The sequence below is a fragment of the Amblyomma maculatum genome, chromosome 3, assembly GCF_055883805.1.
Source record: "Amblyomma maculatum isolate TAMU_Amacu chromosome 3, ASM5588380v1, whole genome shotgun sequence".
In the NCBI taxonomy this organism is placed as follows: domain Eukaryota; kingdom Metazoa; phylum Arthropoda; class Arachnida; order Ixodida; family Ixodidae; genus Amblyomma; species Amblyomma maculatum.
The window spans coordinates 56,196,162-56,221,210 of NC_139346.1; the positions used below are offsets into that span (position 1 = coordinate 56,196,162).

At 47.1% G+C, this 25,049-nt stretch overlaps 1 protein-coding gene across 1 annotated transcript in view; it reads right to left on the minus strand.

Moving 5' to 3' along the window:
* Positions 1-22,817, minus strand: part of LOC146194793 (iris-like) — a 38,241-nt gene extending 15,424 nt beyond the window's left edge. The window contains exons 1-4 of the mRNA XM_084596640.1: positions 22,772-22,817; positions 18,259-18,620; positions 9,306-9,734; positions 3,847-4,062 (exon numbers count right to left, since the gene is read on the minus strand). Coding sequence (XP_084452766.1) covers positions 3,847-4,062; positions 9,306-9,734; positions 18,259-18,620; positions 22,772-22,817 — 1,053 coding nt within the window. The remainder of the gene's footprint in view (positions 1-3,846; positions 4,063-9,305; positions 9,735-18,258; positions 18,621-22,771) is intronic.
* Positions 22,818-25,049: the final 2,232 nt, after the last annotated feature.

Genomic DNA, 25,049 nt, shown 5'->3' on the forward strand with positions numbered 1-25,049 from the left:
AGGCAGGGCTCAAGGCAGCAAGGGGATCAAATTTCACCTCCACCACTTGTAAAAGAAGGCTAGGTCGAGACGGCGAGGTCGTGACAGCAAGGACAGCGAAGCCTTGTTTAGCGTTTTAATCCGATCACGAACCCAGGCACGCGCCGGAGCCGGCGCCGCGGGACTATGATGATGGTATGTACAAATGAAAGAAGGTCCACAGAAGGCTCACTATATGTGTGTGTGTGTGTGTGTGTGTGTGTGTGTGTGTGTGTGTGTGTGTGTGTGTGTGTGTGTGTGTGTGTGTGTGTGTGTGTGTGTGTGTGTGTGTGTGTGTGTGTGTGTGTGTGTGTGTGTGTGTGTGTGTGTGTGTGTGTGTGTGTGTGTGTGTGTGTGTGTGTGTGTGTGTGTGTGTGTGTGTGTGTGTGTGTGTGTGTGTGTGTGTGTGTGTGTGTGTGTGTGTGTGTGTGTGTGTGTGTGTGTGTGTGTGTGTGTGTGTGTGTGTGTGTGTGTGTGTGTGTGTGTGTGTGTGTGTGTGTGTGTGTGTGTGTGTGTGTGTGTGTGTGTGTGTGTGTGTGTGTGTGTGTGTGTGTGTGTGTGTGTCATCCCTAGTGAAAAGTGGCAAGAGTAACTTTGGACGCCATCGTCGAATGTGTGTTCTGTGGCTTGCTCGACACAATGTATGTAGACTGCGGGAACAATCTCAACCATGTGCCTGCATGCACCCTTATTGAGTTGGTATCTCTTAGTATTTCACAATCAGTAGTATAGATTAAGGAAAAATGGAGAGTAATGTTTTACTGCAAGACCACTCAAACGTTAACCACCACCAAGAAAGAACGTTGCCAGATCATGTTTGTGCCGTAGCTCGGATCTGTTAAGCGGTTTCATGAAGCCAGAAACACGTGGCTTCGAGCCCTCTATCGCGGCGCGAACGCACGAGTCTCCCCGATAGGTCTTTCAAGTTTGTTAGCCAATAGAGATAGTGACGAAGCCTATGTACAGGTGCGGACATAAGTAAACGGAGCACTCTTTTTCGTTCAAATTAAAATCCTTTATTCTGCACTGAAAATAAGAAAACAGTAATTGTTCAAGTGAAAGAGCACTGGCGGCTACTTACTACCGGTTCTCACATACCACGACTGGTTGTTTTAATTATGCAGCGCATGAAAATTTTTAAAAGCAAATGGCGTGCTCCGTTTACTTTTATCCGCAGGAGTACAGTTAGTGACCATGACATTTTGTAATGGTTTCACCCTTGAAAAAAGCAACAATCGGAGAGAATGTAGCCGAGAATGAACTACAGAGCTAGCGCACAAGGAGCTCCCGCTAGTTATCTGGGTTCAGTAGCCTAAGCGAAACAGCTTTTAAGCGGCAGCTCCCAAATGGCACCCCAGACCAGCGGCCTCTGTGATAAGCGCGCCTTTGCACCACAGCTAAGCCGGAAGGCCATGGTTACACCTCCGACATTTGACGCTGCGGCACCCATACGGCATCACACGTACAGCTGAAACTGTAGCTTTCCCTGCTTTCGCATACTATATTTCGGTTTACAAAGGTAACCTTCGCAAATTTGATCACTCCTCCTCCTCCCAGCTTGAAAGCCGCTTCTAGTCTTTCCTTAGTAGCAAGATCTACATTGGCCACAGTCTCGCCAATTAGCCGTGCCTCTCCGAAGAAAAAAAAGAATAAAAAAAAGATGGAAAAGAAGAAGGAAACAAATAAAAGGAGACAGAAGACGAAAAAGAAGAAGAGGAAAAGGTAAAGTAAGAGAAGAAGAAAATGAAGAAGGAGAAAAAAAGGAGGAGAAGAAGAAGACAGATACTCGGTAGTTGGTAGAGGCGAACGACAACAGCTAGTTGCTAGGGCAGAAGGGTTGTTCGAATGCTCTAATGACGGTATAATCCTTAGTTCGACGTAGAGGCGATGTCATACCACTAGAAGTATTCTACATCAGAATGAGAGTGGTTAATGACAAGAGGCAAGAAGTGCTCATACGTCAAGTGATTCCCCTATGGCATAAATAAAGCTGAAACCATATATGGTAAGCTACAGTGTACAAAAGCCATATTTTTACTTTCAGGCCGAACCTAAGCATAGCCATGCAGATTGCTCTCGCGTAACTCCAGGTTTAATCACAAGCTAAACCACAGCCGTTCATCGCAAATCTTGCGTCGGCGGCCGTCCATCAGCGTTGGCGTTGAGCGAAAAATTACGAACATGGCGCCGGCAGGCGGTAGCTGGCAGCTGACATGGCCGAGGACTAACTTGACTTAGGGTTGCCTGCCAATGCGTTTGTCAGGAGGTGCCAACTCGGGCGGCTCCTTTCACATAAATGGGTGACATCAGAATCGGCCTACCAGGATCAACGCATTCATGTTGCCTCTAAACCACGCAGGCACATTCACACGGCTTAGTTAAAGCGGGACTTCATATGAGAGCTGGTAGACTATGCTATCTCGTCCTACCCCTAAAGGCATAGCTTAAGTGTCACACATACTGTTTTGTTTGCTTTTTCGAACAGTATCAGAAGCCCGTTTACAGCGTCCCTTCACCAACACTAACCCTGTCGCTACAAAGCGAAGAGTTCTGGTCACCGTTATATAGTTTAATATGACTGCATTTTTAAATCTGATTAACGTCAGATATTGCAGTGGAGAGCAGAGCACTAGCTGAGGTTGACCGGTAACAAGACACAGCTTGTTTTTCCCTTCGAACGGTAGCTTTAATGTGACGTTCCTTAAGTGATCGAAGCCCAAATATTGCTTGCTCTGTAGTCTTATACGTCCACTGAATTGGACATGCCTTTGAGCACTCCACTTTAAAATATCTACCGTGTAACTGTGAAATTGTTTCTTGTGTGATACAGGGCACTCAATAGGACGGCAATTCCCAGATCAGTGTTATGATGGTTCAGAAACCTGGGTGAGAGTCCCGGTAGTCCACGTGGAAGTTTTTGTTTAACTACGGTGATATGTAAAACCTCTACGGAGTGCATGGTGGCGATTGCGCGTTCCTCTGTGCTTTTTCTCCAGATAAATTTCTCGTTTAACGAATTCCTAGATTACTACTCTACATGTATTGTACTCGGAGCGCTCTATGCTATGTTATTCTGTGTCAGAACCTGTGCTATCGCATCGAAACGCCATTTTACTATGCCTGCAGGGTCAAAGCACAAACTGCTAAACATAGCTTTGTTGAAGAGGCTTGTCTGAGCATTCCATAATTTTTACATGCTGCTCGCCATACATCGGTTTGTAAACAACGTCTAGCTCTTTTTATGCTGTAGTTCTTAATTTATTTTCACCGGATGGCCAGTCTTCCACATATTCATAATATGGGTAAATAAGAAAGCGCTCGTATGTGTTCATATTCGGCGTCATTTGTTATAAACAAATAAGATCAAACTCAGTGCATCTGCCTTGGTACCCTTGGAACACTCGTGTATTCTCTCGTGGAAACTGCCATGTAAACACTAAATCCCTTTATATCCCTCTGCCCAAACTAGCTCACGCGCCCTTGTCTATACTGAAGCGCTGTCGATCACGTCGTGGATCACATGTATACGAAAAACATTATTACACCCTCACAATTTTTGCAGGTTTGCTTTCTCGAAGTTCTTTTCATTTTTGAGCAATGGGGCGACGCAGATAGCTTACTGAGTTCCTCAACACAAAATTTTCTCCCTCTATAGAGTACCTCGTTATCTTTAAATCGCGTGTCTGCCTAACATTTGTCTGTTCTGTGTGGCTACCGCGCACCAGACAGCCAGCTAACATAAGAACACGTGCCCATATTCCTAGGATAACGCCTAGAAAGCTTATGATGGCACGATTTTGAGGACATGAACTACGTGACTAGGCGCACCTCGCTGAAGAGGTCGGTGAGGCCCATGTAGTAGAGTATGGACTCTAGGCGCATGCCCATGTCCAGCTTGAGCCTCGGCAGGCACAGCTCCACGTCCGGAGTGCGGGTCATGCGCTTCGGAAGGTCCAGCAGTGACTTTAGGTGCTGCCGGTCCTCCAGCACATGGAAGTCGTGCCGCTGATGAGGCATCACGATCACCAGCGATGTCTTGTCGCCCTGCGTAAATACGCATATGCGTCATGCACTATACGCCAGCAGTCACTGTCGCTAACACGTTTCACTCATGTAGTGGAAACCTGGATAAATTTAGGACAGCGAGGAAAGTGCAAGCAATGGCTGTTCCGTTTAGATATCCCGGCTCTCTCTGAGAACCATTAGACCGTCGATTGTCATGGACACACACTATCCGGTTTGCAATTACCGATCTCGGTCCGGCGCCAGGAACGCGATAGGGGTAATCAGGGAGCCGTAGATCGTCCAATACCCTTCGCATGATCTGGTCTTTACGCTGTTATACCGTGTGCGCGGTATAACAGCGGTGGCGTAGCGGTAGAACATCCGCCTCGCATGCAAGAGGACCGGGGTTCAAATCCCGGTGCCGCGCAATTCTCCACCGGATGAAAAAAAAAAAAAAATCCGCGTGTCATAAACAGGTTTGAGGTGCGACCTGATGCCGGTGAACACCTCCGGCAACGCACTCCCTCACCAGAACAGGAGTTGGCCACCCTGGTGCAGTAATTGGCCGCAACCTCCTGTGATAAGCTCCATAAAACCCCGGCCCTCCGTCACCAGCGGCTGCGGAACAACTGACCACGGCGGCGGTCAGACCTGTGACGCAGCAGGGGTGCTAAGAAAGCCTGGCTCCGCTGGACAGGCCGCCATTGGAAACTGACCCTGGCAACGTTTAATGCTAGAACCCTAGCTAGTGAAGCTAGCTTAGCAGTGCTGTTAGAGGAACTAGAGGGCATTAATTGGGATGTCATAGGGCTTAGTGAGGTTAGGAGGCCGAATGAGGCATATACTGTACTAAAGGATGGGCATGTACTGTGTTATCGAGGCTTACCAGAGAGGTGACAACTAGGAGTAGGTTTCCTTGTCAATAAGTATATAGCGGGTAATATAGATGAATTCTATAGTATTAATGAGAGGGCTGCAGGCATCGTAATTAGGCTTAATAAGCGGTATAAACTGAAGGTTGTACAGGCCTATGCACCTACATGTAGTTCTGATGACCAGGTAGTTGAAAGCTTCTATGAAGATGTAGAATCGGCAATGCGAAAAGTAAAGACGCAGTATACTGTACTAATGGGCGATTTCAATGCCAAGGTAGGGAAAAAACAGGCAGGAGACAAGGCAGTAGGTGACTATGGCATTGGTTCTAGGAATAGCAGGGGGGAGTTACTAGTTGAGTTTGCAGAGCGCAATAACTTACGAATCATGAATACCTTCTTCAGCAAACGGAAGAACCGGAAATGGACATGGAAAAGTCCTAACGGAGAGATTAAAAATGAAATCGACTTCATTATGTGTTCAACCCACGCCATTATGCAATATGAAGAGGTAATCGGGAAAGTGCGATGCAGTGACCACAGGATGGTGAGGTCCCGAATTAGCCTAAATCTGAAGAAGGAACGCAACAGATTAGTAAGAAAGAAACCCATCAACGAATTAGCGGTGAGGGGGAGGGCAGAAGAGTTCAGGATCTCGCTACAGAATAGGTTTTCAGCTCTAACTGAGGATGGCGACATTACCCTAGAGGCAAGGAACAATAATTTCAGAGATATCATTACTGAGTGCGCGGTAGAAGTAGGCGGTAGGATAGTTAGAGAGGATACCGGCAAGCTGTCTAAGGAGACGAAAGATTTGATTAAGAAACGCCAGAGTATGAAAGCTTCCAATCCAACAGACCAGATCGAATTGGCCGAGATATCAAAGCTAATCAATAAGCGCAAGGTGGCCGATATAAGGAAGTATAACATGGAGAAAATTGAGCATGCTGTAAAGAACGGGGGAAGCCTTAAAGAGGTAAAGAAGAAATTGGGCATAAGCAAATACCAGATGTATGCGATAAGGGACAAGGCGGGCAACGTCATCACTAATATGGAAAAGATAGTCAAAGTAGCCGAGGAGTTCTATACAGATCTCTACAGTAGCCAAAGTAGTCAGGACCGTAATGAGATTGGCGGTAGGGAAAAACAGTCAGACGTTCCACCAGTGACGAAGGACGAGGTCAAGAAAGCACTAGAAACTATGAAAAGGGGGAAATCAGCTGGAGATGATCAGATAACTACAGATTTGCTGAAGGACGGGGGGGATATCGTGCTAGAAAAACTGGCCACCCTGTATACGCAGTGCCTGGTGTCATCGACGGTACCGGAACCATGGAAGAATGCAAACATTACCCTCATTCACAAGAAAGGGGACTCTAAGGACCTTAAACATTACAGACCAATCAGCTTACTGTCTGTTACGTATAAGGTATTTACTAAGGTAATCGCTAATAGAATCGGGACAACCTTAGACTGCAATCAAGCAAAGGATCAAGCAGGGTTTCGGAAACGGTACTCTACTATCGATCATATCCATACCATCAATCAGGTGATAGAAAAATGCTCGGAATATAACCAGCCCTTATACATAGCATTCATTGATTACGAAAAAGCATTCGACTCAGTTGAAACCTCGACGGTGATGCAGGCATTGCGAAATCAGGGGGTAGACAAGCCGTACGTGAAAGTGCTGGGATATATATATAGTGGCTGCACAGCAACCATAGTTCTGCATGAAGAAAGTAACAAAATTCCCATAAAGAAAGGTGTTAGGCAAGTAGACACAATCTCCCCAGTACTATTCACAGCTTGTTTAGAGGAAGTATTCAGAGACTTGGAATGGGAGCAGTTAGGGATAAGGGTAGATGGAGAACACCTCAGTAATCTGCGATTTGCTGATGGCATTGCCTTGCTAAGCAACTCGGGGGATGAACTGCAAATAATGATTGATGACCTAGACAGGAAAAGTAGAAAGGTAGGCTTGAAAATCAATATGCACAAGACCAAGGTAATGTTCAACAGCCTCGGGAAGGAACAGCAGTTTACATTAGGTAGCGAAATACTGGAAGTAGTAGGCGAATATGTCTACTTAGGACAGGTAGTAACCGCAGATCCGGACCACGAAAAGGAAATAACAAGAAGAATACGATTGGGATGGAGCGCATTTGGCAAGCACTCGCAGATTATGACTAGCAGCTTACCGGTATCGCTCAAGAGGAAAGTACACAACAGTTGCATCTTGCCTGTACTCACCTATGGGGCTGAAACATGGAGGCTAACCAAGAGAGTTCTACTTAAGTTGAGGACAACCCAGAGGGCTATGGAACGAACAATGGTAGGGGTAACATTAAGAGATAGAAAGCGTGCAGAGTGGGTCAGATAAATAACTCAAGTTACCGACATTCTAGTAGAAATTAAGAAGAAGAAATGGACATGGGCAGGACATGTAGTGCGAAGAGAGGATAACCGATGGTCGCTGAGGGTAACAAACTGGACTCCAAGGGAAGGAAAGCGTAGCAGGGGGCGGCAGAAAGTTAGGTGGGCGGATGAGATTAAGAAGTTCGCAGGGGTCAAGTGGATGCAGCTAGCACAGAACCGGGTTAAGTGGAGAAATATGGGAGAGGCCTTCGTTCTGCAGTGGGTATAATCAGGCTGATGATGACCGTGTGCGTGGAGTCGATTGCCTACTGATGCTATTAAGCAATTGCTCAAGAATCGAACAGCAAATGAAAAGTAAGGGCAGTAAGCCGAGGAGGTGACAATGACTAGAGACTGCAAGGACGACAAATCGGGGGATACTCAAGATCTCCCTTTGGGTATGTTGATCAATTAAGGATTTCGTCGCTTCCTTGCACTTCGCCACTCGCTTAAAAAGTAACTTCTCAATCTGGGCCTCTGTTATCTCATAGAAGCCCCTTAGCATTTGATCGTAAGTTACGCTCTTAGGTGAATAGTCAGCCGATGTAGATATTAAGCCCTGCTTTATTCAAGCCTTGTTCGTGGGGCCTAGGAGTAGCGTATCTCAATCGGTATCAACGAGTCCAGGAGGATTCGATTCCCATCTCAAAGGAGCTGCCAGAGTTCGCAACTACGGCCAACTCTGTATGTCACGTTTTACTGTGACGTTACATTACATGCCGACCAATGATGCACCACCCGGCTATGCCACCTGCCAAGTATGCCACATGTCGGAGGCATGTATACATAATATTTCGCTCATAACATCAAAGCTAGCACTGCAATTACTGTAAAATTGGGCACCTAACGCTATCGAGTTAACAATTGACGGGCGTTCACAAGACGTAACGAGCAAACCTCTGTAACTTATCTACTTGTTCTTTCTGCTTTACATTTTAGATTCTGTCGTTATGGCGCCTCTAACTATGGCATCGAGTTTTATTTGGCCGTCTCCGTTTTGTTCAGCTGTGCGTCGGCTTCTGGCGGTTGGTGGTCTTGTGGAGGGTGAAAGGCTGGAGGGTGCGTGGTGGACGGAGGATCGCAGGTTGGGGATAGTTTTTACGCGAACCCATTTGTTGGCCCGTGTTCGTGGGACCAGAAAATATACTTCAAACTGACGCTTTAAACACTCATATTACCGCCAGAAATCGAACCACCATCCGAGCATATCAGCTTCATTGGCCCAGTCACGCAAGCACTATAATATCGCCGCAGCAGCCGCTCAAGCCTCATGTAAAACTACAGGTTCTCGCGCTGCGCAGTAAACATCGTCGCCTTCATCAAGCTCCGATCATGCAAAACACTTTCGCGCTCTGCAATGAGCGTCGTCGTCTTTTAGAAGTTCCTCTGCGCCACTCCTTCATTAGTTAAAAGGCGCCATCCCTAGCGGTACACGTTCTTTCTCGAAATAACGAAATTGGTAGTGATAGCCATGATAGTAAAAAAAAATTCTATCACATTATTGCAACTACGCAGACTAAAATGCACCTCTGGATTTTTTTTCCTTTGTGCGCCCGAGGATGCATACAGCGGTAAGGGAGGGGAAGGGGGGAAGGGGGCCTCCACAAGCACGCGCAGTCAAAAAGAGCGTGTCAGCGGCTTCTCCAGAAAAGAGGGCTACGCTGCTACGGCCGCAAATTAAAATAAAATTAATGACACAAACAGCGTATGAATATGAATCGAAAATATAGAAGGACACAGCAACTGATGTTGCTTGTTTTCCTGCTATTTGTCATTGCGCTCTTTGACGTACGTATAACTCTTTTCTGGTGCCTTCCCGTTGGGCTCTGGAGCCGCAACTGGTCGTTGACTAGATTTGGAAAAGGGGAAAGAAACAAGGTGTTGTGCTCTTTTCGCTGTTCTTTTCATCTTTGTCTTTTCCTTGTACTGTTAGAAATCGCACTGGTATTTCGTTCTACTTCAGCAATAATGCAGTCGAAGTTTGTGTCCTACCTTGTGCCTGACCTCGACGGCAGTGAAGCAGAGGTTCCGGTCGACAATGTACCCGTACTCGTCGATGCGGGCCACCATCTCGACCTCCACCTCGCTGCCTTCCTCATCGTCGTTGCTGGCGTGGAACTCGTGTCGTCGCAGCTCGGTCTCGTAGAAGGGGTCCGTCCACATTGCGCGGAACTGGACGCCATTCACGATGCACAGGCGCGTAGCCGACGTCACCGATCCGGGAGTGAGGATCTCCTTGACCAGGTGGTCGGTGTGCTCGCGTACCCAGCTATTGATCTGACGTCGCACCATCTCCGAATCCTCAACGAAATCCACTTCGTGTACCGTGCCGCCGTACACGCGCCTCACTGTGGCCCAGTACTCGTCCGTGGGCCGGAACCCCTGACGTACGAAGGCGCCCGTCGCAAGCCGAAGTTCAGCCTGCATGCGTCGTCGTGGTGCCCACGGCGATTCGGCGATTAGGAGTTCAAACTTCTAATAATCAGTAGGAATAAGGTAGAAAGAGGCTGATTGTGATTCACGCGCGGCTGAGGTAATTATCGGCCATATGCAGTGATTTCGTCGACACTTTTTCCCGCACTTGCCACTGATTATATTGCAGTGAGAAGTCTATTTATACTGTCCTGCGGGACCGCAGCATTATTGATGCCGAATACAGAGGCATCATTAGGGGTGGCAATGGGCATGTACCACAACGAATGCTGCGGTGGGCTAGAGTGCAAGGCTTTATCCATCCGTTACTGAAATGTCTAACTTACGGTATGGACTACGTCCCGCAATTAGGGATGTAACATTCCGAACATATTGACGGTTGGAAATAAACAAGAAGCAAAACACACGAAAATATTGAAAAATCATGAAACATATCTCTTATTTATAATAGTGGAGATGTATAGCTTAATTGAAACAAGAGAAAGTAATTTCATATATTTTGTGTGCTTGTACATAGTGATATATTGCGCTCAGAAGCAGTGCGATGCAGATGAAGAGGTTAAGGAGTGGAGACAGGCGGGCTCAATATCTCACCGTTTGCTGACCGTTCCGCGACGTCCCCATACCCTGTGAATAAATTAATTTTGTCAATCGCTACTTCGTAACATAGATGGAACTACTCTGTTTCGACCCTGAACCCGTCAGCCATCTGAAAGAACCGGCGCCTCGCCGGACTGCCGCCATCGTTGCCCAGTATGAGTACGCCCAAAAGAAAACGACCAGCCTGCCGGGACGTCCGGGACGAGCCAATGACATCCTCGGGACTGTGTTGAACTGTACTGGCCGCATCAACGCCAGCCGCGTACGTTTCCAGAACGTCTGATGAAGATGTTGAAGAGTGGCTCACACATTACCAACGAGTGAGCAGGTATAACCGCTGGGACACTACCATGCAGCTGGCGAATGTGGTTTTCTTTCTCGGAGGCACCGCACTCTCGTGGTTCGAGAAGCACGAATATTGGCTTACCATTTGGGACAGTTTCATGGAGGAAGTGAGGTGCTTCGGGGATTTCTTGTCGGGAAAGAAAAAGGCCGAACAAATCCTCGCCCAACGAGCCCAGCGGCCAGATGATACGTACATCATGTACATAGAAGTGTAAAGCTGTGCAGCACTGTTAACAGTGTCATGACGGAAGAAGATAAAGTTGGCCACTTTCTGAAAGGAATTGCTGAGGATGTCTACAATTTCTTCGTTACAAAAGAAAACGTCGCCAGTTCATGTGACGTAGTGCATCATTGCTGGACGTTTGAAGCATTACAGACCCGGCGGATCGCTCCCAAGTTCGGTCGCTTTTGCAACGTCTCAATCTTTGCCAGTGGAGAGAGTGTAAAGGAGAAAAATCAGAAACACGGCCGTTCTTTAGAACGCCCTGCTTTATTCTGTATTCGTCGTCTTCTCCTGCTCCGCGCCTGCACTCTTCTTCGTTGTCGCCTCAATACATCACATTCGGCCATGACTGCGGTCCCTAAATATAGCACCACCACCTCGCTGCCGCCGCATCTGTTGCACATGGCGTTTTTTTTTTTAGGGCTGTTCTGCGCAGTCATGGTGATATTCGCACCGATAACCTTTGGACATTATCTGGTTCAGTGAGCGAAACGTTGCTCAGCGGGCGGGACTCTTTGGGTAGTTGCACCTTGACACGCTCCTGAAAGTTTCTCTGATGCCAGTTACTTGCTGTTCGCTTGCTCTCCTTGCGCGGTATCCGATGGCTCTCCCTTATCTGGAACTGCCGTCGTGAGGTATCCACAGTGTTGACGGAAATGGAAGAAGCTGCACCGCATTGCTTGCCGCTGCTGCCTCCGCTTCCACCGGAAGCACAGTGCCGTGCACAGCTTCGCTGCATACGCCGGTTGGTGTCGGCTCGCACTTTCCCGACGAACTGACGACGTTCCGGGGCGCATTTCACGTCTAGCACATTGACATTGGCAGCAGTGAGGCCTTTTACTCCGGAATCTAGATAATGCTCTTACCAGGTTATACCAAGCTCGCTTCCGGCTGAACCGCGAGAAATATAAGTTTGGCTTGTCGGAGATCTACCTCGGTTACAAAATATCTGCGGACGGTATTCACACGCTCCCAGAGCGAATAGTGGCCATCACGAACTACCGCACACCCGCAGTGTAAAGCAGCTGCAGGCGCTCCTTGGCATGGCTTCCTATTTACGGAAATTTGTCGCCAATTTTGCCGCCACAGCATCTCCCCTCACAAATTTGTTGAATAAGGGCGACAACTTTATATGGGGTGAACGGCAGCAACGAGCCTTTCAAGCGCTCAAAGATCTGCTGACTCAGCGCCCGGTACTTAAAACCGCTTTCATGAAGATTGGCACACTGATGTGCACTCTGACGCCCGCCAAGTCGGCCTGGGGGCCGGTTGTTAAGGGAGGCCCCACCTAATAATGCTTTGGGCTTTCCTTGTTACACCGTCCGGTAAAACCTATATATGTATAAGGCACCACTGGACAGCGGCAGCCTATACATAACCCCGATGTCACATGGAACATACGGAGTTTTGTGCTTCATGGTGTACAGGTTTCTTTTTTTCTATATTTTTCACCAGCCTGTGCGCTTCACAACAAATTCCACCCAATTTCCCCCAGGTATAAAAACGTTGCAGGGCGCTACAACGTCCTGGTCGTCTTCTCCATCCCCCGGAAATAGGGTGCAATCTGTTCTGAAGTGCGCACGCAGGAGAAAAATGCAGCAAAATGAAAATGCCTGTGCACCTGAAGCACAAAGCTCCGTATGTTGTGGTGCCTTATACATAGGTAAGACCGGACGGTGCATCAACAAAATATAAGAGAACACAAAGCCTTACTAAGTGGAGCCTCGAGCCCTTGCCAACCTTCCAAAACATTGCCGAAAGTGTAAAACTAACGACTGGGAAAAAACAATAGTGTACACCGTTGTTTGAGAGAACCACAATTCTTTTAAAAACTGTGAACAATCTGTTTAAGAGATCATGAAAGCATTTCACATGCGTTTCAACAGTGAAAATTGCATCAGTCAAACATCCGTTTGTTTGACTAATCGGGAATTCAAATATTTAACCGCATCACTTGGGATTGAATTATATTATGATGTACAGTCATGGACAATATTTTGCGAGACGCCGGAGCCCCGTTTCAAAGCTGCCTCTGGGCCACTAGGCGGCGTGGTGCGCGCGTCGAGGTTGCGCGGGCCGATGACTAGGCGCATGCCCGTCCTATATGCGTCCGCTGGCCTTTCTCCTCGCTCGTTTTGTTTGAAGCGCTGCTTATTCCGCACTTGGGCGCGGCTGGCGCTGTTTACTGCTCGCGCCGCTCGAGCTATGCGGCCGTCGTGCTCGGCGTGCAGCCAGTCGAAAGCGATAACAGCGCTCGTGCACGGGGCCCGCCACCTTTATACCGAATCATTCAGATCTGTTTCTTTTTTTCTTTCAATAATAACATAACTTCTGGCATGCGATAAAGGTCTCGTTTCTGCAAACTGCCCACTGCGATGAAAACATCTCGATAAAGACACTCGGTCCTTATGCTTCAACTGCGAGCGTTAGCGTGCATCGCAACTCATTCATAGTTATTGTGCCGACCAAAAGCGTAAAAGAGAGAAATAATCCTTAAGCAACAAGTTTATTGTCATAAAACAAAAAATAAAAATAAAACAATGCAGACATCACTGGCAAACGAAAAATTCCTAATACTTGGTGAAACCGCCATCAGCAGCGATGACGCTTGCCAACCGGCGTGGCATCGATTCGTAAAGGGAACGAACCACATCTGTGTCCGCACGAAGCCTTTCCCATTCACCTCTGATCGCTTCCCAGAGTGTCTGCGTTGGCATTCCCAATGTGAGACCTCATCAGGTGTGCTTTCAATAGGCCCCACACATTTTCAATGGGACTCATGTCGGCTCCCTTTGGAGGCCATGGCAGCTGCCGCACGCCACGAGCGTCGAGAATAGCGCTCACTTTTCGAGACGTGTGTACAGGACTCCTATCTTGTTGAAAAAGGTAGAATCCATCTGGGAATGGTCCGTCAAGGACATATGGCGTTAACACACTCTCAATGATGTCGACGTAGGCGTCCGAGGTGAAGGATCCATCGACTCTCACCAGAGGCCCCAGTCCATTTCTTGACATGGCGCCCCATACAGCCACGGAACAGCGACCACTGGAGAACACATTTTGCACGTATGGCGGGTCGTATCTATATAGGAGAAGAAAATCAGTACAAAGTTATAATTTGGGTCTTATGCATCAGGTTGAGCGCGAGTGAAAACTAACTTTTCCGTGTAAAAAGGTTTGATTAGCAACTGTGAATCGTTTCTAAATAGTTAGTACTTGAACCACGCTACTAAATGACAAGAGTTGTTTCGGAAGAGCAATTACTTTAGAGTAAATTGCGGCATCGGCACTAAGAAGCGTTTGCTAATGGACTCTCTTCGGAAGGGCGCTTCTATCAACATCGTGCACCTCCGAGATATTGCATGCTGAGGAGGAGTATTCGGCATTGTTTACGACGTATATTTCATTTGGGAACACGAAGACAGCAGTTTGCCGCTATATCCTACTTTATTCGTATTCTTCATATAAAATATTCAGGATTTACTTAGACGCAAAAAAAAGGGTATCCATACCTGCAATTCACTGGCCTCCAAACTCGGCACTTCTGGTCCCAGCGGGTGGAAAAAGAAGACTCGTCCGAGAATATAACTTCGGACCAGTCGTCCACAGTCCACCCTTTCAGAGATTTGGCGAACTCGAGCCGTTCCTTGCGCTGTTTAGTTGTCAGATGCGGCTTCTGGGCAGCCATGCACGATCGGAGACCAATTTCTTTGAGCCGCCGCCTGATAGTTTTAGCAGATATATTCAGTGCAAGTTCCTTGCGGATTTCTTCTGCAGTCATGAAGGGGTCGGCTTCCGATGCCGCTATGATCAGGAGGTCATCTTCTTCTGTTGAAGCTCTCGGTCGACCTGGGCGCTTGGAATCTGCCAGGCTGCCTCCATTGCGGAAAACGCGAATGGTTCGGGCTACTGCAGATTTGGAACGACCGGTACGGCGAGCAATTTCTCGCTGGGGAACACCTTCCACGAAGAGACATGCAATCAGTCTCCTGTCGTCGATCGGCACTCTTGGAGGCATTTTGCAACTGGCAGGATTTGCGATGAAATTATATAGGTTTTCCTGGATATCGCTAACCAATCATAAATCAAGTAACGTCGATGGCTGAGCAGAAAATATAGGCGTTATGTGGGAAGAGTGCTTGCGCTATCTCGCCTTTCTACGATCAGACGATGCAAGCATGTGCTCGTCAGCCTTATCACGTCGGAGTGACTTTTAAACAACTATAGTTCGAAAATTACGGTATTACATCACATTAAATGACAGTACATTTTACGGCCTTACGTCCCCGACGTGATAAGGCTGACGAGCACATGCTTGCATCGTCTGATCGTAGAAAGGCGAGATAGCGCAAGCACTCTTCCCACATAACGCCTATATTTTCTGCTCAGCCATCGACGTTACTTGATTTATGATTGGTTAGCGATATCCAGGAAAACCTATATAATTTCATCGCAAATCCTGCCAGTTGCAAAATGCCTCCAAGAGTGCCGATCGACGACAGGAGACTGATTGCATGTCTCTTCGTGGAAGGTGTTCCCCAGCGAGAAATTGCTCGCCGTACCGGTCGTTCCAAATCTGCAGTAGCCCAAACCATTCGCGTTTTCCGCAATGGAGGCAGCCTGGCAGATTCCAAGCGCCCAGGTCGACCGAGAGCTTCAACAGAAGAAGATGACCTCCTGATCATAGCGGCATCGGTGGCCGACCCCTTCATGACTGCAGAAGAAATCCGCAAGGAACTTGCACTGAATATATCTGCTAAAACTATCAGGCGGCGGCTCAAAGAAATTGGTCTCCGATCGTGCATGGCTGCCCAGAAGCCGCATCTGACAACTAAACAGCGCAAGGAACGGCTCGAGTTCGCCAACTCTCTGAAAGGGTGGACTGTGGACGACTGGTCCGAAGTTATATTCTCGGACGAGTCTTCTTTTTCCACCCGCTGGGACCAGAAGTGCCGAGTTTGGAGGCCAGTGAATTGCAGGTATGGATACCCTTTTTTTTTTTGCGTCTAAGTAAATCCTGAATATTTTATATGAAGAATACGAATAAAGTAGGATATAGCGGCAAACTGCTGTCTTCGTGTTCCCAAATGAAATATACGTCGTAAACAATGCCGAATACTCCTCCTCAGCATGCAATATCTCGGAGGTGCACGATGTTGATAGAAGCGCCCTTCCGAAGAGAGTCCATTAGCAAACGCTTCTTAGTGCCGATGCCGCAATTTACTCTAAAGTAATTGCTCTTCCGAAACAACTCTTGTCATTTAGTAGCGTGGTTCAAGTACTAACTATTTAGAAACGATTCACAGTTGCTAATCAAACCTTTTTACACGGAAAAGTTAGTTTTCACTCGCGCTCAACCTGATGCATAAGACCCAAATTATAACTTTGTACTGATTTTCTTCTCCTATATAGATACGACCCGCCATACGTGCAAAATGTGTTCTCCAGTGGTCGCTGTTCCGTGGCTGTATGGGGCGCCATGTCAAGAAATGGACTGGGGCCTCTGGTGAGAGTCGATGGATCCTTCACCTCGGACGCCTACGTCGACATCATTGAGAGTGTGTTAACGCCATATGTCCTTGACGGACCATTCCCAGATGGATTCTACCTTTTTTCAACAAGATAGGAGTCCTGTACACACGTCTCGAAAAGTGAGCGCTATTCTCGACGCTCGTGGCGTGCGGCAGCTGCCATGGCCTCCAAAGGGAGCCGACATGAGTCCCATTGAAAATGTGTGGGGCCTATTGAAAGCACACCTGATGAGGTCTCACATTGGGAATGCCAACGCAGACACTCTGGGAAGCGATCAGAGGTGAATGGGAAAGGCTTCGTGCGGACACAGATGTGGTTCGTTCCCTTTACGAATCGATGCCACGCCGGTTGGCAAGCGTCATCGCTGCTGATGGCGGTTTCACCAAGTATTAGGAATTTTTCGTTTGCCAGTGATGTCTGCATTGTTTTATTTTTATTTTTTGTTTTATGACAATAAACTTGTTGCTTAAGGATTATTTCTCTCTTTTACGCTTTTGGTCGGCACAATAACTATGAATGAGTTGCGATGCACGCTAACGCTCGCAGTTGAAGCATAAGGACCGAGTGTCTTTATCGAGATGTTTTCATCGCAGTGGGCAGTTTGCAGAAACGAGACCTTTATCGCATGCCAGAAGTTATGTTATTATTGAAAGAAAAAAAGAAACAGATCTAAATGATTCGGTATAAAGGTGGCGGGCCCCGTGCACGAGCGCTGTTATCGCTTTCGACTGGCTGCACGCCGAGCACGACGGCCGCATAGCTCGAGCGGCGCGAGCAGTAAACAGCGCCAGCCGCGCCCAAGTGCGGAATAAGCAGCGCTTCAAACAAAACGAGCGAGGAGAAAGGCCAGCGGACGCATATAGGACGGGCATGCGCCTAGTCATCGGCCCGCGCAACTTCGACGCGCGCACCACGCCGCCTAGTGGCCCAGAGGCAGCTTTGAAACGGGGCTCCGGCGTCTCGCAAAATATTGTCCATGACTGTACTTTTGGTTCTTCACGTGGGTGTCAGATAAAAATTGTTGCCTTGTGTGTTTTATTGATCGTTGGGGGTTTTTTGTATCTTTGTTGTGCGTTTTTCAGTTTTGTTTTGTTCAATTGCGTTTCTATTTATTTACATGTCTTTCTAGAATAACCCTTTGTTGCGAGCTAGCACCTGTCCTTGTCGTTCTCCCTCCGTCCTTGTTTCCCGTTCGCGCTTTTTTCAGCCATGAATATCATCCAACTTGTCAAACTTTCTGCTCTTCTAAGGGGTGTATGCGTTAGTCGAACCGGACAGGGCGAACGTGAAATTTATTCCATACCCTTCTCGTTTTGAATATAATCGGTCCTTATGACTCATGAAACATGAAAGACTGCGCCCCGGCTACATCGATGCGACCGACAGCTCGACGTGATGGGTGGCAAAAAAAAATTGAGTACAAAAAAATAAATCACCTTTAACGGCTCCTTTCCGCGGAAGGCGCATAATTGCGAGACCCAATTGGTATGTTTAGCATAGCGCGATTCGTGATCGGCAACTTCGATCTGCTTTTGTGAGATTCAATCTGTGCCCGCGCATCTGAGAGTGAAACAACGTGCACAAACCAGGGCTATCTGTTGGGTCTTCAAGGAACACAACGCACGTCAAGACGCGACAGTATGAATTCGGTCGTGTTCGTCCAGCCCTTCTTCCCCATGTTCTCTCTTAATGTGCGCTGTGTTCCGTAATGATGAAAGGTGCTGCGTGCGCATGCGCACATGATCAGCTGCGGACCTGCCTGAAGGCAGGGCCATCTAAGTCTCCGCGTAAAGCAGTCAAAACTTAACTCACGTCGCCGGTCTCGCTCCTCAGGTAACGTATAAGGTCGACCATTTCCCGCTGCGTCTCGAACAAACCCCGCTCGATGTGCATGAGTCGCATGATTTCCTCGGCGGTGGCATCCCGGGCGCCGGCCAGTGTCATGGAGAGTCCGGCGGCCAGGGCGAACGGGGAGAAGAACATGTTCTCCAGCGGCTTGGCGTTCGTGTACCGGCTGTACACATCCAGACCAAGGTTGTTGCAGCAATTCACCGCCAGCTGCATGTTTTCTAGCTGCACTGGTATAATGCGTTGGTGGAACCCCCGCTTTCGGCTGCTTGCGACGACGGCGAAAGAACGGCAGCGGCGGGTGCTGATCTTCCTCTTCTTCGCTCCTTGAAACGTGGCACGTACTCACATGGAGGGAATGGCCAAGGTGCAGTGACATATACAACGAAATTCCTACAGGTGATTAAGATAAAAATAACAGCGCCAAGAGGAATTTAGAAAAATACAGCAATAAAAAACGACAGAAAAGGTAAAATAACAAGTATAATATTTCTGCGGAAAATAAAGATCTAGAAGAAATTTAAGAGTTTCTAACGCAACCTTTCCAGGAGCCCAAAATTCCGCAGACTATAATGCCGGGAACTATTTAAATGTTTATTTGTTCCTTTCGACAGCCACCGGTATGCGGCCTTATTACTGTGATTATAGCGCGGGGATGGGCTCTGTATTATTTGTTCATGCTCGTTGTCGCGAGACGAGGGTTTATCATTTTCCTTGTCGCGTGAGATGCGTCGATATCTATCTCAAAGATCTATCTCTGAACAAGTTATTCTAATTAATTACCTAATTAACTTTTTGGCCTAATTATTTTTTCGGACACAACATTACGTCACCCTCTATTTATTGACACCACTAATTAACCTCTACCACGTTTCAATTACTACTCCCAATTGCTGCGAACACGATTTTGCGGGCGCGTTCTGCGGACAGAAATCTATGAACATAGCGAAGTAATGCTTCCGCATTAATCCACCGATGCGCAGCCTTACAGCTGCAAAGCAAAGCTATACAGATTTCTCAGAAACTTCGTAAATAAAGAAAAATTCTTCTCGGTCCAGGGATCGAACCCGGGATCACCGCCTTTCCGAGGCAGTCATTCTACCAACTGAGCTAACCAGGAAGGTCAGCCGAACAGATGGTAGGGAGTGAGCGAATTGATCAATAACTCGAAATGGGAATGGTGTTTATCTTAAGCAAAGTGACCGACATAAGGAAGTATACCATAAGAAAAATTGGGCATGCTCTAAAGAACGAGGGTAGCCTTAAAGCGTTAAACAGGGATATTGGGCATAGGAAAAATTCACATGTATGCGCTAAGGGACAAGGCGGGCAGTGTCATCACGAATATGTACAAGATAGTCAAAGCAACCGAGGAGCAATATACCGATCTATAAGTAGCTGAAGTAGCCGAAGTAGCCAGGGCAACAATGAGATTGGCAGTAGTGAAAAACCATGGCGAAGGACGAGGTTAAGAAAGCTTTAGAAAGTATAAAAATGGGGGAAAGCAGATGGGGAGAATCAGGTAACTGTAGATTTGTTGAAGCACGGGGTATACCGTGCTAAGTAAACTGACCACTCTGTATATGCAATGCCTGGTGTCATTGACGGTACAGGAATCGTGTAAGAACGCTAACATTGTCTTAATTCACAATAAAGGGGATGGTAAGGACTTCAATTACAGACCAATAATCTTACTGTGTTTTACGTATAAGGCGTTTACTAAATTAATCGCTAACAGAATCATGGCAACCTTACACTTAATCAAGCAAAAGATCCAGCAGGTTTTTGGAAACATTACTATCGATCATATCCATACCCTCAACAAGGTGGTAGAAAATAGTCATAATATAGCCACCCCTTATTTATAGCTCTCACTCTTGGTATGGGCTGGTCGGTGGTTCAACTTAAGTATAAGCAGAAGCAGCGCAAAAAGAAAAAAGAACAGGGACAGAAGAGGAAGACACAAACGACAGGACTGGCGCTGACTAACGACTGAAACTTCATTGAAAACGGCAGAGGTTTAAATACAGACAGGGCATCACCTGGCGAAGTAGATAATGGATGGGCACAAGAATGTTTAACCCACCCAAACGTTTATCACAGAAGGCGTAAGTAAGCAGCGTGTTAGGCAGCAAGATAGGAGTCCTGTCCACGTCATCTCATACTACCATAAGCTCTCGCACAATCTCAAAAAAATATCAGCAGATACAAGATCAATGTTGTGTTTTCTGTGCCGTGCAAGCTATCTATAATTATGACCAAGAAAAAAGTGCGTAAAGACTGCGGAATCGAACATGCGATGCAATCCATGAAATGTACTACGGGAGTTGTGTACGAAATTCCGCTTCTAAGTGCTAGTTCTTACATAGGACAGACTGGTAGATGCGTAAATGAACGTTTGGTGGACCATAGACGGTGTGTGAACGGTCACGCGGGCGGACATCTGCGGACCACTGCAAGAAATGGAAGAAGTTCTTGTGTGCGAATAACTGCGAATCGGACTGTGACTTCGTCAGACTTTGTTTAGGGAGTCCGCCAGAGCGAGGGACCAACACCAGTGGGAGGTTATCGAGGTCTGGCTTATATCCAGGGGAGGTGATACGTAATCAAGCCATCGATTGCCTTATCCAACAAAGAAATTAGGTTTCTGGACGATAGCATTGGCTAGCCCCACCTGTGTGTTTTTAGGTTTCTCTTCCCTGACAGATTTTTTTTTACTTCAGTGACACTGCATATGCTACGTTTTTTACATTTTCTATTGTAGCGGGGGTTCTCCTTGTGTACGTGTTATTTCGATGTTTTTCTCTTAGACGTTTGACTCTACTTTTGCTATGCTTTACTTGGTTGACTCTGCTTCTGCTACACTTAATGAGTTCCTGTGCCATTGATGCGTTTTGTGGGGTTCTGTTCCTTTGTTATGTTTGTTTTTCCCCCTGTCTTAACTTTTGATTTTTTTTTACTTTTGTGCTGTTGTTTTCCATGAATTATCTGGGTCTTTTCTATTCTTTTTTATTTATTTTTTTTGCTTTGAGTAGCTGCACGTCCCATGATTTTCCGCATGTATGCTTATTTATGCCTTCTGTGCAATTGGTTTATCTGTGGTTTCGGTGCAATAAGCATTCTTGTACAGATTCATTATATTCTTAATTATGCGATGCCCCGGTTGGTATTTAAAGCCCTGCAGTTTTCAATAAAATTTCATTACTCAGCACCAGTCTTCTCGTCGGTTGTCTTCCTTGTTTTTTAGCTGCTTCAACTTCTACTTAAATTATACATAGCATTCATTGATTACGAAAACGCATTTCACTCGCTAGAAACCTCGGCAGTCATGCAGGCATTGCGAAACCAGGGTGTAGACAAGCCCTGTGTGAAAGTATTGGAAGGTATCTACCGCTGCTACACAGCAACCATACTTCTGCATAAAGATAGTAACAAAATTCCTATAAAAGAATGTGTTATGCAAGGAGACACGATCTCCCCAGTACTATTCACAGCTTGCTTAGAGGAAGTATACAGAGACTTGTAATGGGAGCAGTTAGAGATCAGGATTGATTGAGTATACTTTTGTAATCTCGAGTCGCTGATGACTTAGCCTTGCTAAGTAACTCAGAGGATGAACTGCAAAGAATGATTGATGACCTAGACAGAAAAATCGGAAAGGTATACGCTTGCAAATCAATATGTAGAAGACTAAAATAATATTCGACAGCTTCGGGGAGAAACAGCAGTTTACAACAGATTAACTAAAAGTGGTTGGCAAATATGTTAACTTAGTATAGCTAGTGACCGCAGATCCGGACCATGAAATGGAAATAGCTAGGAGAATAAGATTGGGATTGAGCACATTTGAAGGGTACTCAAACATTATGACTAAGAGCTTATCGGTAACACTCAAGAAGAAAGCATAGACGAGTTGCATCCTACCGGTACTCGCCTATAGGGCTAAAACATGGAGGTTAATGAAAAAGGTCCTGCTTAAGTTGAGGAGAACGCAGAGGGCTATGGGACGAAAAATGGTAGGTGTGAGGTTAAGTGTGAAGAAGCTTGCAGAGTGGGTAAGAAAAATAGCTCGTTACTGACATTTTAGTGGAAATCAAGAAATGGGTATGGGCAGGGCATGTAATGCGCAGAGAGCATAACCAATGGTCGCTAAGGGTAACAAACTGGATTCCAAGGGAAGGATAGCGTAGCAGTGGGCAGCAGAAATTTAGGTGAGCGGATGAGGTATACGTTCGAAGGGGTCCATTAGATGCAGCTAGCACAGGACCGGGTTAATTGGAGGAATATGGGAGAGGCCTTCGCTCTGCAGTGGGTATAGTCCGGCTGATGATGCAGATTAAATCGCGTGAAAAGATGCCTACTGCCGCATTTGTGCAGCTGACGGAGGTATCTGTTGAAACAACAATATTGTTACGGGGAAGATCCATAGTCCGATAGTTGTCCACACAACTAATATTAATGACAGCACCGATCTCACCACCCACAACATCGTCTTCGTCTGGGAGTCTGCCGCACTTCATCATCCTCAGCACGACCAGCGAATACCGCTAACACTCCTCCCCCCCCCCCCTCCGCCTTCGGGAAAAGCACAGTCCCGGTGCGTTCTACGTTAGCGAAATAGAACGTGTATAACAGGGCTTCAGACGGAACACATGCACGAAGGTTGGCGCTGTGGAAGAGGACTTCGGACACACAGATTCCACTTCGTATATGACGTCGGTCACGGGGCGCAATACACGGTAAGGGCCTGTAAAACGGGGTAAACGTTTTTCACAGAGGCCCGCACAGGAACTTTTGGGAGTCTTGGTATGCAGAGAGCCTGCCAAAAGCTATCCGGCGGGCATCATGAGCGCGGGCAACGGCATCAGTGGCATAAGTATTGATGGCGTCTGTCGCGAGTAGTGGGGTGTCGAAGGGGAGTAACGGGTGTCGGCCAAATAATTAATAAAATGGAGGGTATCCAGCGGTAGAATGGACAGATGAACTGTAGGCGAATGTCACAAAGGGTGGATGAACGTCCCCATCTCAGTGGTTGTCAGACACATACATGGCCAGCATGTCTGTGAGGGTACGATTTAGACATTCCGTGAGGCCCTTGGTCTGGGGGTGATAGACGGTGGTGAATTTGTAGCGGCTGGAGCCCAAACGGAGAATTTCGTCAACCACTCGCGACAGGAAGCACCGGCCACGGTCAGTTAGTATTTCACGAGGAGCACCATGATGGAGAAGTTAGCGACGTCTGTGGCGCATCTGGATGGGAGGGCTCGGGTATCGCGTGGCGTAATCGGTGGCGACGGCGATCCATTTATTCCCCGAGGCAGAAACTGGGAACAGGCCAAGAAGGTCAACGCCTACACGAGAAAACGGGTCATTCGGTATGGAGATCGGCTGCAAATGACCTGAAGACAAAATTATGGGCTTCTTCCGAAGCTGATACAGTTCACACGCGGCAGTATACTGCTGGACGGAGCGGTAGAGCCCCCGCCAGTAAAAACATCGGCGCAGGCTGTCGTATGTGCGAGACACCCACGTGGCCAGCCGTGGGAGCATCATGGAACTGTTCAAGGATGGTGGAACGCAGGTGTTGGGGAACCACGATCAAAAGGTCTGTGCCATCTGGCCACATATTACGTCGGTATAGGGTGTTCTCGTGGAGTACAAATAAGGCGGGAGATGGATCAGAGCGGTCGGAGGAAAGAAGGAGGATAAGGGAATGCAGCGAAGGGTCTAAGTGCATGCTGTTCGTCGGTAATATGATGGAGCTATTCCTATATACGATCAGAAAGAAGAACTTTTAAAATGTTTGCGGGCACATACTTCGCTTGAGAGGGAAAGATGAGATCATAATGAAATTCTACTACTGCATGCGCATCATCAACTAGCTGCAAAGGACTGAAATCAAGATCAATCGGTGTCAAACGGTTCTGCGTGAGCGTAACTTGTGGCATTTGATACCGTGGCCAATGATTAGAAATGAAGGCCGGTTGAGACATGCAAAAATATAGAAGTGTCCACATTAATGATCAGGTCAAACGACGTGAAGAAAGTTCGCACCATGAGTAGCTGCAAGCCAGAATTTAGGTCAGGGATATGAGCTTCCAAATAAAGCAGGGTGTTCAAGACTGACTTTGGGAGACAAAGGCAGATGCGTAGAGCGCATAATTACAGTAGTATTAAGGCTTGACCTTTTATTTCGGGCTACCAGAGAAAATAATGGACCCAAATTCAAGTGTACACCTTACATAGGCTTTGTTAATACCAATAACGCGTGGCGACACACCTCAAACTTTTTACAGGCAATTTTTGTCAGCAGAACTGCAGCAAGTTCTCGTTCAGTTCTACAAGTTCTCGTCAGTTCTGCGCAAGTTCTGCCCTTTCGGCGATGGTATCGCTGAAAGGGCAGTCACCCTGGTACTAAGCCGAGGTGTTTCTATAGCTCGAAGGGTAGTCAACTTGACCAATGGGCAAACCGAAGTGCTGCTGACAAACTTCAGCAACGAGCGTCAGCAAATTCCGAAAGGCACAACTGTGGCCTTTTTCGACAGCCTCCCAAATGCACAGCATTGCTTCTCACTGCAACAGCAAGGATCAATGTGCAAGACGCCCGTAGCCATCGTCGATGTGAGTCCAAATTTGTCTTCAGAACGGGACCGTCTTTAGGATCTCATAGATCAATTTCGAGACGGCTTTGCTTCCGAATCGTGGATCGGCCAAACGCCTTTGCCAAAACATCGAATCATCACGGATGACTCGAT